The sequence below is a fragment of the Taudactylus pleione genome, unplaced genomic scaffold, assembly GCF_031769625.1.
Source record: "Taudactylus pleione unplaced genomic scaffold, aTauple2 ptg000054l, whole genome shotgun sequence".
In the NCBI taxonomy this organism is placed as follows: domain Eukaryota; kingdom Metazoa; phylum Chordata; class Amphibia; order Anura; family Myobatrachidae; genus Taudactylus; species Taudactylus pleione.
Window position 1 is genome coordinate 11,745,433 of NW_028284456.1, and position 16,062 is coordinate 11,761,494.

At 38.3% G+C, this 16,062-nt stretch overlaps 1 protein-coding gene across 1 annotated transcript in view; it reads left to right on the plus strand.

Moving 5' to 3' along the window:
• NPSR1 (neuropeptide S receptor 1) overlaps positions 1–16,062 on the plus strand; it is a 471,103-nt gene that overhangs the window by 45,712 nt on the left and 409,329 nt on the right. The window contains exon 2 of the mRNA XM_088464420.1: positions 3,017–3,158. Coding sequence (XP_088320546.1) covers positions 3,017–3,158 — 142 coding nt within the window. The remainder of the gene's footprint in view (positions 1–3,016; positions 3,159–16,062) is intronic.

The window sequence follows — 16,062 nt, forward strand, 5'->3', positions numbered from 1 at the left end:
AAAACCACTAAGCTGTATTTTGTACGTAAAAAAGAACACATTTGCACATGGATGTTCCCCTGCTGTGTTTGGTCACACTCATCAGGGTGTTCCTCTAAGACTGTGGACTACAGTTACAGTTTGTAAATATATGCAATAAAGATCTCTGAATTTATATTATCATGTAGCATTCAAGTCTTTTTGCGTTTTTTTAAGTAGTGTGCTAATGGGATTTTTTTTTCTAGCCTAGAGTAAACCCCTCCTTTTAAAAACACCTATGAAAAACTATTAAGTTGATCATGAGCAACCACTATTTTGTATTGCTGTTCTGAGAGGCATAGATGGGACCAGCTTTGGGAGGGTGGTTCCTGTAGTACTATTTGGAGGTCTCTGTGGTACCTTCAGGCGAGTTGACTCTCAACTTAAATATATCTGTGTATGTGCTGTTATCATGTATCATGTTGCACTACAGTATGCAATTATATAACCCAGAGTGGGTGCTATTATCATGTAGCATTAGAGACGCCAGAACGGAGAAGCCTTGACGTGGCCCAGTGCTTAACCATGTATTTGCAAATATACTATTTGCAACAAAAATCTATCATTTCTATTATCATGTAGTATTCAAGTCTCTTTGCTGTGTGTTTTGCATAGTGCTGGAGGGAATTTTTTTTATAGCCTAGAGTAAAACCTTCCCTTTAAAAGCACCAGTATAAAAAATTAAGTTGACCATAAGCAACCTCTATTTTGTATTGCAGTACAGTTACAATTAAAGTTTATGAAATTCATGACAAAGAATACAATACGTTCAGAAATAATAAAGAACACTTTAAATATTATTTAATTTTCCTTAAACACAAGCTGCTACTTGTTGGATGGATGGTCCATATGCTCTATATGTGTACCTGGGAGGATTTGAGATGGGATGTCTTGCTTCAACTCCTCCTCAAAGAAGTGAAGTGGATATGACTGTTGGGCCACCCCCTGTCTTGCTGCTTTCACACATGCTGCCAATTTAGCATTTCAAAAACCCTCTTAACATCAGAGAAGCATTTACTACAGTTGTCAACACACCACTCGCAGGAACTCACAGCATTCACTGTCTCACAAACCCCATGCAATAAAGCCTTCTTGCATTTCAGGGATGTGCAGAAACACACATTGTGCCCAGTTTTAGTCTTGCCTGGGTCACACACTGCAGCGTCTCCCTCTTCTTCCTCCTCATCCTTATCCTCCTCTTCACCCTCCTCCGCTACTCCAGGGAATAAAAATTAACATTATTTTCCTCCTCACTGGTCTCCTGATGCTCCATCCTCTTCCTAGTAGCCATCCTGCAACAAACCAAACACACCACACTGTTTAACCTCCACCTTCACAGAAAATATCAGTATGTTCTGTGCAAAAGTGAGAAGGCAAATGATGCCTAAGTCATGCTACTTTGAAAGACCAATTACTACACCACTTTCAAAGGAAAGAGCCTGCATATAATGAAACTCACTGTGTTATTTGTGGGATTTTTGTATGATTTTCTCATCAGCAGGCATTCTCACCACCAAACCCGTATGGCGTCTCATGCGAGTTATGTCGGCATCTTCAAATTTGCAGCCTACTACATGCTGGGAATTTCAGAAGAAACTCGCACCGGTTTTATGCAAGTGCAAACTCGCACAAGAAATTGCAATCTATTACATTTCCCACCATGTGATATCTGAGATTAAAAATCAGAGCCCTGCACTCAAATGGTTTCTATGGGCAACATCTCCACTTTTAAAAACCCGTACTTTAGTAAATATACCCATCAGTGAGTAGACACCTTCTACAGTACAAGTCTGTTTAGGGATTGTCCAGAATGCTGCTAAATATATGTAGTTGTGCATCTTCACAATGCATGGTGGCATTTGTGGAATGATTCTGATAGAAGGAGCTGTAGAACACTGGCACCAAAAGTGGAGGTTGTGTATTTATAGTAGAGATGTGATCACCATGTTTAGGTTTTGACAAAACCACCCTCAAGTGTTTTGGTTCTGTTTTAGTTTTGGATTTCTTTAAAATTTATAAAAAACAGCTAAAGTAAAATCATGTCATCTGGGCCTGATTTTGTTCCTACATTATTATTAACATCAATAACATTAATTTCCAGTCATTTCTAGGCAATTTTGACCACTTCACAGCTCATAATATTGTTTTGGCCCATATTGGCCAAAGGCTGTAGCAAGCGGGCTGGCTAAAGTAAGTGACAGAGCACAGGTAAATTGAGGTCTTTATAAGAAGGATTCCTCTGGCAACTTATCAACATGCACTGAGGACATGTCTGTAGATGATTCAGCATCCTATAGAAATAGTTCCAAGAAGATATTAAGAAGGATTTTTGGACCCTTTTATAGTAATTTGAACAGTAGGAATAGATCTTTCATGGCCAAATTAGAACACTATTGTTGACCTGATTCCCTTTATTTTGTGTAAGACTCTGGCAAAGGCAAGTCATATGGAAGTGTCAGTGTCTCCCAAAGAAGAGTTCAACGTTGGTGCAAAAATACATTACTATCATGGAGTAAAAATGGTTGGTTGCCCCTCTGGATAGGAACAAATCCAATAATGCTCATTCTCTACCCCTTTATACCACTGCAATATTTATTAAACCTATACATTGTAGGACTCATTCACCTCCAAGGAACGTTTTGCACAGTACCTTGGGCATTTTGTGTCTAGTAAATAAAGCTTTGGTTATTTATTTGTGTTATCCATATTTATTGATTTCATTTGTGCTGTGCTTTTTATATTTTACATTTGCTAATGATCTGTATTTGCTACTTGCAATATGCTTTATAACTACTGTAATTTAGTACTTCTCTTGCACATATAATTATTAATTTGTAGGAAATGTACAGTAGTTTGCTTTAAAGTCTTAATAATAGAATATTTCTCACGAGAAAAACTGAAGTTTTAACAATTTGCTTATAGGTCAGCTTGTTTCTTATGCATTCTTTTACTTATATAGTTCAACATTTTAATAAAGTAAATGTGCATTTTGTTTTAGACTGAACAGCTGATCACACTTTGGATTTTGTTTGTCATCATCATCGTTGGAAACTCAGTTGTCTTATACCTAACATGGAAGGAAAGGATTCGGAAGAGAAAATCTCGCATGACTTTTTTTGTTATTCAACTTGCTATTACGGGTAAGAAGGAAAAAAAGCTACAAAAGTGGCTATAAAGAAACTTATCAGCTATGATGTCGCAAAATGTGCTCTCACATACAGTATCTGCATTATGGTGAAACAGTAGTTTTGTGCAAATCATGTAATTTCTTAGGGAAAAGTATAGACTTTTATATCTGCAATGATTTGATATACAGATGTGTCTTCATACCAATGATGTGCGGTGAGGTCAATGACATGGAGATGGGTCTGAGTGCTGGGAGCCTGTCTCACCCCCTACTCACTGTAACTCTCCCCTCACTACACTAAGTTTCAGTGTCCATTGATTCTCCTTACTACATCACTGTGTCTTCTCTTGCTGCTGGTGACTGAGCTCTGATCTCTAAACACTTCAGTGCACTTCCTGGTTATATGACACATCCAAGATGTCCATCAGTGCTCAAGTGATGCCCCCCATACTAAGAGGCATTCCTCTATTAGCTCTCTTTCTGTGCAGTTTACTTCCTGTGGTGTGGCCCCACCCACAGCTCTGGAAGCAGTATCTGACTATACAGAAGTGACGCTGAATTGTGCTGCCTCATCTCTCATCTCCGTGCAGTCCCAGGAGGTTCCACAAAGCTGGTGAGTGTTAACTATAAAAATGATTAAAATAACAAAGAAGATGTTTATAAGTTATAAATATCTTCTTTGTATTATTCTAATAATTTTTTTACTAAATGTCAGGAGTATGCCACCCCTGCCTACCCTGACTGCACATCCCTGCTTCATACACTGTGGCTTCAGTAGTGCTAAATAGCCCTTGTCGGTGCACCAGATCCCGTGAGACCCGAACCTGCCTTTTTTGCTGAAAATGTGCATCTTATTTACACACATAACACAACAGGAAGCAACAAAACTACTGTGCTAGATTGCACTGATCAATTTGATATGCAACAAGTTCTATGATGCAGCGGCTGCGGCTTTTTCTTACATCCAGATCTGTTCATCTGCAACTTTGTATGTTTTAAAAATGAATTTCTGTGCTGTTAAAGTCACAGCCCAGCATCTCTAGTACACTTTCAGTGGTGTTTTACTGCATCTGTGATGCAAATAAGATGCACATTTTCAAGAAAAAGATGGTACGTTATACCTCTTGGAGCTGCTCAGTTGTGTGGACGTCTCACACCTTATGGCGTTTTGAGGCTAGGGTTATGAGGAGGACACATTTGTAAAATGGGTATTAAAAGTGTTGACTATATAATTATATCCATTCCATTTACCTCTAGTTATGTAGTTCTGATAATTTTTTGTACAACTCAATTATGTCAAATTTACATTTGGTAATAATGATAAAACATAAGCAAATGTTGCTAGTGTGATTTATACAGTTTGAATACTCTTAATATGAGAAATGCATGATCAGGATATCCATAGTTATTAATATGTATTATGTTATGGCTTTTAATAATGTTTCTGCAAATATTTATTGGTGAAATCACCACAAAATATGCCATTTTGTTGTGCTGTATTTAGCTTACAGTTGAAGAAAAACAAAGTGTGCTTCAGTACTTAATGTACAGTTGCATATACTGTATAACAAAATAAAATGCATAAAATATATGTATAGCACACTACAATAGATGACCTAAACCTATAAATACATGTCTATAATGGCAGAATTGAGAAGGGGAAACATATGGTGGGAAATGTATGAATTTGAAGTGTTTTACTGCAAGTTGTCATCGTACTGATTTACTAGAAATGTGGTTATGGCCACCAGTCTCAATCCCAACAGCAGAATCCCGGCAAGGGATTTAACATAGGCATCGAAATACCAACGCTTATGTTAATCCCGATGCTGCAATGCCGAAGACGCCAGCCCGAACGAAGGTAAGTCCGGGGCACTTAGAGTTAGCCATCATGGGGGAGAGTTAGAATTAGGGACTCTAGTAGGATCAAGGTTAGGTTTGGGGGGGTGATTAGGGTTAGGCACCCCTAGGCTGGAGGGTTAGGGTTAGGCACCACTGGGGGTAGGTTAGGTTTAGGCACCCCCCAGGAGGGTTAGGTTTAGGGTGCGGGGAGGGGGGTTAGGTTTAAGCACCCCAGGGGGGAGGTTAGGGTTAGGCACTAGGGGGGGAGGTTAGGGTTAGGCACCACTAAGGAAGGGTTAGGGCAAAGGGGGGGACAGGGGAGGGTTGGTATACTTACCTGCCCAGTCGGGATCTCCTCTTTTTGGACATCTGCTGTCGGGATTTGAACTGGCGGCTAAACAGCTGCCGTGCATTTCAATCCTGTTTAGAAAGCAAATAGCTGTCTCTATATTTTTTTACAGTAATAAAATATAAATCACTACATTTCTCAAGCAGCAACTGTGCTACTACCAGCTTAGACTGCAAGCGCTAGTTCTTCTTGCCATTTAGGGGGGTGGGAGTGAATGGGGGATGAATACTTTTTTATATTAAAGTTTTTTTTAAATTAAATACAAAGAACAGTGCTGGACTAATCTATGTAGCCACGTTTCTCACAGCTAGAATGTGTTTAACACAATGGACCAAATGTAATAGGGTGAGAGTTTAGAAAATGTGAGAGGTCAGTCATAAACTCTGACACTTTAAACTCTCGCAACATGCAAACTCGCATGTTTTTAGACTCAAAAAACTTTCATGATTTAATCTCTCTTCCAGATGTTTTCCCATTTTGAAGATAAAACTTGACCAATGTGAGAATTTACTGCTAAACTTTCACATGTTATAAACTCTCACTCTATTACATTTAGCCCAATATGTTTTACTGGAAGTTCTAGAACTGACTGTAATTTAACATAGGCAAAAATATCTTCATTGGTAAGATTATATTTACTTAGATTTCTTTTGCGTAGACTGTCCATGTCAATTTCCTATTTATGTAGCAATTGATTAGATAATACATGTGTAGCATATACAGTGTAGATCTCCTGCAACCACATATCTGTTTAAGTACATAACACAACAAAATCCTACTTACACCATGGAATAATAACATTTTCTTAGAGATTAATCATATACAGTATGTGAGAAAATATTTAGAGATATACTGATTTTTTTTTACCCACACATCTGAATGTTTCAAATGTATAACCAGATAAATATAAGTAATTTTTAAAATGTCCCTACCTTTCAATATTCTGCTTGGCTGGATACTATATATTACATTGATATAACCATAAAATATACAACAATGCCTGTTCCACACTTAGGATGTTATTACAATAAATTGAACATTTCTTTCTACTTGTTCCTGTACCTTTCTAAGCTGTGGCCAATGAGAGGCACAAATCTCACATGTACTGTTTGTATTGATCAGATATCATTCTGGTTGCTCAATCACTACTTAGACCTACTTATAGAGATTGCTATCCCCTTGCTAATAATGAGGGCCCAGCAACATGCAAGAAACAAAGATTATGTGTTTCCTGTATGAAAGAAGTGATCTGGTTCTATTAATACACAAATCATCTCTTGGTGTTATACAGTATATCATCTTGTCTATGACAAAATATATATTATGAGCATGTCCATGGTCCACATTTAGATTTTTTTGGGAGGCTTGCTAATGACATACAACTCTTGGTAACTTCTTGAGCAAGGAAGAGCACAAATACCACAAAGTGTCGTCTGACCACTGTTGGTTGTTTACTGTAATATAATACTGTATATTGTGACAATGAAGCTGTGTAATGTAAGAACACACTAACTCTGGACTTGTGCTCTATGGTTTATTAATTTGGATGACCACAGACCAGTAACCATTCTACAGTTCATGTTCATGTGAGCCATTGACAAAGGACATCAGTTTCATACAGAGACTTCCAAAAGACCCTATCACTGACTAACAGAGACCTTCTCTCTAGCCATTTGGCTAGATTTTCCAGCATTGTTCACAATAATAAATGCCCCAGAAAGTCTTTTCTATACCTTAAACTTCTTCTGTGGACCATAGGATCTGCCGCTTATACACTGGGTACCTCAGCCTGTGTTCTGACCACCCCTCTGTTTTGTTTTTGGCACATAGATTGATTCAAGACTCTGCCTGGACTTTCATGTCAATCCCCAAAGAATGCCTGGTTCTATCCCCATACTAAACATTAGATGTGACTGCACTGTACATGAGTTCATTTATGTCTCTCTTTTTTAAAAAAATCTTTTTGCTTGCCCTTAATTAATCTGTCACATGTTTCATTTTTCTACTGGCTTACTTGACTGTCTGGTTTCACATTTTTTATCTTCATTTCTGGTTACTCATAGCTAAAGCACTTTATTAACCAAACTGCAGATATTGTTCCCTTTACACTCTCCCCCTCAATTCACTAATCATATATATCCAACATGCTATACTTACAGATGGTCTTTCTCATTAGTAACAACTGTCCCTTAGAGAAAAAGGTTGTTAACAGTAATAGGTGGTTTTTAATTATTGTCAGGAAAATTTAAACCAAATATGTAACTCTTATTTCCATCTACGCCTCTAAGACAAACACAATTCCATAAAACAAACTTTCACAAAATTCAAAGGTTAAAAAAGGAGTTTTGTTTATCATGGGAGATTTAATTTATGTCTCTCTTTTTTTTAAATCTTTTTGCTTGCCCTTATTTAATCTGTGTCACGTGTTTCATTTTTCTACTGGCTTACTTGACTGTCTGGTTTCACATTTTTTATCTTCATTTCAGGTTACACATAGCTAAAGCACTTTATTAACCAAAATGCAGATATTGTTCCCTTTACACTCTCCCCCTCAATTCACTAATCATATATATCCGACATGCTATACTTACAGATGGTCTTTCTCATTAGTAACAACTGTCCCTTAGAGAAAAAGGTTGTTAACAGTAATAGTTGGTTTTTAATTCTTGTCAGGAAAATTGAAACCCAATATGTAACTCTTATTTCCATCTACGCCTCTACAACAAACACAATTCCATAAAACAAACTTTCACAAAATTCAAAGGTTAAAAAATGAGTTTTGTTTATCATGGGAGATTTTAAGTTTGTCCCACACACTAACATGGAAAAATCATACCCAAATTCCAAACAGGCTGACAATGTAGACAACAACCTTTCATTCATTTTCTCAAACTTGTTAGCAGATTATTATCTATATGCTACATAAGAACAACAAAAGGTGCGCTTTCCCAACCTGTTGAATATAATTTCAAATAAGCAGCTTCAATAAAAAGGATCTTCAAATCCTGCTAAAAACAACAACAAATGCACAAATAAATTGAAGCGCTGATGTTTGAAATACCACAAAAAATTTATAAATATGGAAAGTTTATTAAAAACAACAATATATTCAACATATGAATTTTCAGTACTAAGATGTCTCATAGGTGCTCACTCAATATGACTGGGGTAACATACACCGCATATCCATAGATGTTATATGGTTCAATAAAAGTCCCGTATGGAAATGCTTGTAGATATATAAATGTCACAAGGATGGTTCACAGTGGCCAAATGTTGACCATTCCTTTAATAAATATAAAGGGCTGCTATATGCAGTATGATTGCACACACAAGTTTGTTCGTTATTTATATTGGGATGCTCACCACTCTGATTGTGTAGAGACAGTCACCGCTCATCAGCGGGGGTCTGTTAGCTGGTTACCGAGGTGTTTCAGGCATCGGGAGCAAAAGAATAGACCTCCGACTTCTGTGGACAGGTCTCAGACTCCGTACGGCTGCCGGGGCTCCTGGATTCGTAAGAAGCGAGCAGCCACTCCAGCTTCTATGGGTGCACTTGTATAGTATACCGGCTCCTGAAGGAGTAATAGTTGGGAGCGGTGTCCCACAGTGTCACAGTCAAACGATTGTGTGCGCTGGGTAGAAAGTAAGTGCAGTCTGGATCAACATCCAAGGTGTGCCAATAAGAGCTCGTCCTGCGGCTACAAACTTGGTAAATAGGCACCGGGTAGAAAAGAAATAGTAGTGTACCAAATAGTCAGCAAAAGCACTAATGTAAAGGTCCTTGACACGTTTCTCCGGGTTCAAGCATCCCGGTTTCATCAGAAGGTAGTGTTCATTGGGCTATGTTAGGGTTTAAATAGCTGAAGTAATCAACTCAGTAATTCACAGGTGTTTTAATTACACCCAGTGAACCACATTGCACTGAAAACAATCTGTTACAATGGTTCTGAAATCTTCTTTCTTCATTATTTATTTTCATATTTTTCATATTTTTTTTTATTTTTCTCTCTCCCCATCTCATATTGGAATCATTAGCTAAATTCCTGTAAAGCTGCATTACCACTTTTTGTGTCCCTTTTTTTTCCTAAAATGAGAACGAGAAATTTGTCAAATGAAACATATGTATATGTTTACATATGTTTTTCTTTAGAATGATGTCTCATTACTAAAACTGCTCAAAATACGTATTCAACTAAATCAACAAACAAGAGCTATATTGATTGTGAAAACTTCAATATTATTCTGCTGTGAGTTTTAAATCCAAAAATATGTATATATTTTTATATTTATTCATGTTTTTTTGTTTCATTTATATGTTTATATTTAATATAAGAATTCTTATGTATTATATTTTTATATACGATGAGTAACACTGAGTGCTACAGGTTAAAATAGCAACTAATCTTTTAAAAGAAGATTTCAGAACCATTGTAACAGATTGTTTTCAGTGCAATGTGGTTCACTGGGTGTAATTAAAACACCTGTGAATCATTGAGTTGATCACTTCAGCTATTTAAACCCTAACATAGCCCAGTAAACACTACCTTCTGATGAAACCGGGACACTTGAACCCGGAGAAATGCGTCAAGGACCTTTACATTAGTGCTTTTGCTGACTATTTGGTTCACTACTATTATTTATCTACCCGGTGCCTATTTACCAAGTTTGTAGCCGTAGGACGAACTCTTGTTGGCACACCTTGGATGTGGATCCAGACTGCACTTACTTTCTACCCAGCGCACACAATCGTTTGACTGTGACACTGTGGGACACCGCTCCCAACTATTACTCCTTCAGGAGCCGGTATACTATACAAGTGCACCCATAGAAGCTGGAGTGGCTGCTCGCTTCTTACGAATCCAGGAGCCCCGGCAGCCGTACGGAGTCTGAGACCTGTCCACAGAAGTCGGAGGTCTATTCTTTTGCTCCCGATGCCTGAAACACCTCGGTAACCAGCTAACAGACCCCCGCTGATGAGCGGTGACTGTCTCTACACAATCAGAGTGGTGAGCATCCCAATATAAATAACGAACAAACTTGTGTGTGCAATCATACTGCATATAGCAGCCCTTTATATTTATTAAAGGAATGGTCAACATTTGGCCACTGTGAACCATCCTTGTGACATTTATATATCTACAAGCATTTCCATACGGGACTTTTATTGAACCATATAACATCTATGGATATGCGGTGTATGTTACCCCAGTCATATTGAGTGAGCACCTATGAGACATCTTAGTACTGAAAATTCATATGTTGAATATATTGTTGTTTTTAATAAACTTTCCATATTTATAAATTTTTTGTGGTATTTCAAACATCAGCGCTTCAATTTATTTGTGCATTTGTTGTTGTTTTTAGCAGGATTTGAAGATCCTTTTTATTGAAGCTGCTTATTTGAAATTATATTCAACAGGTTGGGAAAGCGCACCTTTTGTTGTTCTTATGTAGCATATAGATAATAATCTGCTAACAAGTTTGAGAAAATGAATGAAAGGTTGTTGTTTTTAATAAACTTTCCATATTTATTAATTTTTTGCGGTATTTCAAACATCAGCGCTTCAATTTATTTGTGCATCTATATGCTACATGTCCAGTTAAAAATCCTGACTACACATATTACTTCCCGGTTCACAAATCATATTCTTGAATAGACTTGTTATTAAATGACAAATGGTCCCTACAAGCCATTACTAATATTACCATCCTCCCTAGTACCTGGTCTGATCATGCACTATTAGTCTGGAGATGGATGCTTAAACCCACTGCTCACCCCATAAGACCTCGGTGCCTATAGAAATATATACAGTATTGCTGGAGGATAACAAAAAGGGTATATTACAAGATATAGAGATAAATATCCCTGAAGATAGTACTGTCACCAACCATTGCTATTGCTTGACTGAATCACAAATTGTATACTCCCAGAAACAGAGCGTGCAAACTTCTGCCACTTAAATTAAGGAGAAATACACAATAAATGGGATTAAAAACCTCTCTAATTCCAGTGAGACTCTGATTTCCAATCTTGTGATATTGCACACCATTTTATAGCATATTATAAGAAACTTTACAGTCTAAAAAATTGTAATGCACCGGCCCTTAAAAACTACTTTATTACCTCTCTGGTGCCTGTCATGGCTAGCACAAAGGTCCGCTTATGATGCACATTGCTCCTGGCTGATGCTGAGGTCTGTGCTGCTCCTGCCTGGTCCACTCAATTTCTTGCCACTTAGCATAGAGATGGCTCATCCGTGGAACCGGTATGATTTACCGCCGGATGCAATTCCGGCGGTTGGAATCCCGACAGTGGCTGCCTGACATGGGTGAAAATCCTGATCGCCCCTAGGTAAGTATTTACTAACCCAACCTCCCCCCTAACCCTAACCCTCCTTAGGAGTGCCTAACCATAACCTTCCCCCCAGTGCCTAACCCTAATCCCGCTCTGTGCCTAAACCTAACCCCCCCTCCCCTGCTGCCTAAACCTAAGTCCCCCAGGGGGGTGCCTAACCCTAACCCTCCCTCCCCCTAGCCTAACCCTGAGTCCCCACTAGGAACACTAAACCTAAACGCCCCCCCGGCTGTCCACACTCGGCGCCTGTCATCACTTCGATCGGGATGCCGGGCGCCGGTCTCCCATCATCGATAAAATGACAGGCGTCTTGATTTAGATGCCTGTCATTTAGCCCTCACCGGGATAAAGCAGTCGGGAAGCCGTACATCGGGATTATGTCCGCCGGCTTCCCGACTGCACATCCTCTCCGCAGCCCCTCACTCACAGCGTATCTTCCAAGCATTATGGCACACTAGCTGCACACCAGAGTTCCCTCTTAAACCACAATATGGGTGCAGCCATGTTGGACTCTGTCACCTGACACCCTTCCTCCACTCAGAGCACTGCTCCCAGACCAGCTGATGGCAGCATCCAATTCCTCGGAATCCTTCTCTATAAATTCAATTTCCTGACTGGACTCTGTTACCAATACAATGTCACTTCTGCTGAAGTTACAGCTCTGTGCTGAGCTCCCAGGTACTCTGTATCTGAATGGTCCCAGTCTGTTATTTTCCAGTTATTGAGTCTCCTATTCCATCTAACATTCCAGTCTGGTTTTTACCACAGATACTTATTAACATTAACCTATATAGGTTTCAGTCAATATCTTCAACCATCGGTCCCATATGATACTTCTATCATTGGTTCCAAACTGACCCAGTACGGAAATTTATCATCATTGGTCCCAAACCGATCTAGTACTGTGACTCATCATCATTATCAGTCCCAAACCAATCCAGTACTGCAATTCATCAACATTGGTCTCAACCAATCAAGTTATTCAATTAATCAACATTGGTCTCAATCCGATCAAGTTGTTTAATTCATTAACATCATTGTCAAACCGATCAAGTTCTTCAATTTATCAACATCAGTCTCAAACCGATCAATTTCTACAATTCATCAATATCGGTCTCAAACCGATCCATCTCTCAATCCAGCAACATCGGTCCCAAGCCGATTCTGCCCATCTCTTCAGTATTATATATCTAGTTCCCATTCCAACCTGCTGCTCAATAAAGACATTTACTTTACTGTCCTTGCCTTTAGGCCCATCATCCTCTACAGATCATATTACTCCTCTTCAGCCTCCCACGCCTGTTCCGACCAACTGCTAACAGCAGGCATGACAAAAATTACCCAACCATTTCCCAGCCCACTGAAACATTTATTAATTTATTTCTAGATGCCTTGAACCTTCCTTGTCTCCCCACTATGAAGTTTCAGCTTTTATCACTAAGTGGCATAGTGAAGATGTCCATTCTGCTATTAAATCTCTAAAAAAACAAAGCCCAAGCACCTGATGGTTTCATCAACAGTTGTTACCTAACCTTTCAATCCACCCTTACACCAAAATTGCCTAACCAGTATAGCAATGCTCCTGATAATTTCCTACCTACAGAAATATTGGAAGCCCAACTCATCACAATAGCCAAGCCTGGCAAAGATCCAACATTAAATCAGAATTTAGAAAAATAGCTCTTTTAAACATTGATTTTAAATTATATTTGAAACTAATAGCTAACGGAGTGAACCCCATTCTACCAGTTAATTTCTCAAGATCAAGTTGGCTATGTTTTGAGCAGACAAGCCCCAGATAACACAAGATGAGTTTTCAACATACTAGACACTCAGACAGCTAACCCTATGGTCTTACATTCCCTTGAGATTCTTACATTCTACAATAATCTATATGCCTGCTATTTCAGTAATCGGTTCCTGTACGGAAGCATTAAAATCCCTGATTGGGACTTGTCAGGGAGCCCCCTACCCCCCCCCTATATTTGCCCTGCCTATGGAACTGTTGGTAGAAAATAAGATTTTCTACATCATTCACAGGCATTCCTGTAGGTGATAATCACCATAAGTTCTGCCTGGATGCCGATGATGTTCCCCACCAGCCCCAAGATCTCTTTACCCAGTCTCCATTATATTCTTTTTTTTGAACAATAATTTATTATTGACTTAATAAGCACAGAAATTCAAAATACACTAAATTAACATACATATAGCAAGAGATAAATACATACAAAGAAATAAAAATAATCAGCACTCCTACAAATTAAACAAGAGTAAAAACAGAATATAAAACCCTGTAAACATGGGTGTTATTATAAAATAGCAATGCAGGGAATATGTAAACAGAAAGGGGGCTGCAAAGAAGGATTGACCGTAGAGGGATCACCAACCCCCAATAGATAAGTCACAAACCAAACAAATGGGCAACCCTAAAACTCTGCACACTCCTTATAAAGTAGCACACATCATTCAACAAAGAAACCGATATAATACTATAAGTATTATCTTACTGCCCAAGGGAAATGTTCAATGTGATGGATACAGTTGCAGTTCTTCTTGTATCGAATCTTGCGTGAAATGGAAAAAGAGAACAAACAAGAAGAAAATAATATAGTGTAGTAGTTCGTAATGAAAAAGTCTCTCAAATAACACAAATAAGTGGTCATTTCTTCCTCTGAATGTGAACAGAAAAGATGATCGTACTGCACTCATGTTCAAATACTATGAATTCCACGTATAAAGGTATATTTAAGTCAGATGGCCTCATCACCACTGTGCAGCATTCCAATAGTGAAGTTCACCCAAGCATATGGTATAGTATAAAAGGCAGGTGTACCCCCCCGTAAGGTCGTGTTAAAAATAACATGACCTTACAGTATGGAGTGCCCATGATGAGGATAAGTATCAGAGCTCAAAGATACCTTTATGGGCTTATGAATTCATGATCAGTGTGAGTTGGGGTATGCCCACCTTTTATACTACACCATATGCATGGGTGAACTTCACTATTGGAATGCTGCACAGTGGTGACGAGGCCATTTGACTTAAGATACCTTTATATGGGGAATTTATCCATGCATATGGTGTAGTATAAAAGGCGGGCGTACCCCAACTCACACTGATCATGAATTCATAAGCCCATAAAGGTATGAGAGAATATGTTTTTTACCTGCTCCGGCAATTTTGGACAAAAAGTATCTTATTACATTTCGATAAGCGAATGGAGGCTAGATGAGAGAAAGACCCCCAAAATACCCAGTTAGGAGATAAGGGTACGTTTATCTGTAAGGTATGAATAATACAGTATATTGATGTATTAGTACCCAATAGTCTGCCACCTTGGGGCATGACCAAACACTCTTCATTATATTCTGCAGATATATTCCACAGCCTCATCCTACAAACTGAATATCTCTAAAACGGAAACCTTGGCTTATAGTATTGAGCAGGCTTTATAATTTTCTCTCCAATTCAAACATTCTTATTGCTGGCAACCTGCCTACCTCAAATATTTAGGAATACAAATCCTGGCAAATTTACAGGACATAACTTTTAATTACCAACCGTTACTCAGTTCGCTAACCTAACTAAGTTATGGATCAACTATGATATCTCATGGCTGGGGTGACTGGCTTCAGTTAAAATGATGCTACTCCAAAATCCTGTATCATTTCCAAGCTATACTCTATATAATACCCATCTGATTTTTGAACAAATTTTACTCTATCACCACCATTGTTTGGAAATGGAAACATCCTAGATTGTCTAGGGTTTGTGTATTTTGATCTAAACCTAGGGGAGTCCTTGCTACTCCTAAACTGGAAAAATATAAGCATGCTTGCTTACTAGACCAAGGATTTGCTTTCCCTGCCTACCTCAAAATTCTGGGTAGACATAGAAAGAACTATATACAATTCCTTTCCCCTATGGTATCTTTATGGACTGATTCTGAGCATAGAACTACTTATATCCTTAGACTAATAAGCATATCAGACTCCCTAGTTGTTTGGTATAAGCTGACCAAATTATATGATGACTTTTCTGTCCAGTCTTCTAACATTTCCTTCATGATTGCATGCCTCAATTTAAGAAACTGGTATAATCAGGGAATATTATGGTCTAGGACTTATATGATAACCAACATTTTAAATCATTGAGATCCAGGAGCACTATTCAATTTGTGCATATGAGTTTTACAAATCTTTGCAAATTCATCACTGGATTTCTTTCAAAACTACTGATTCACAACCCTTAATACCACCACCTTCTTATATGTCCTTCAAACTATATTTACCAGATCACAAATTATGTATATCAATGTGGTACAAAACACTTTTGTCTTCTATAGAAGACAATCAGCTACCCATA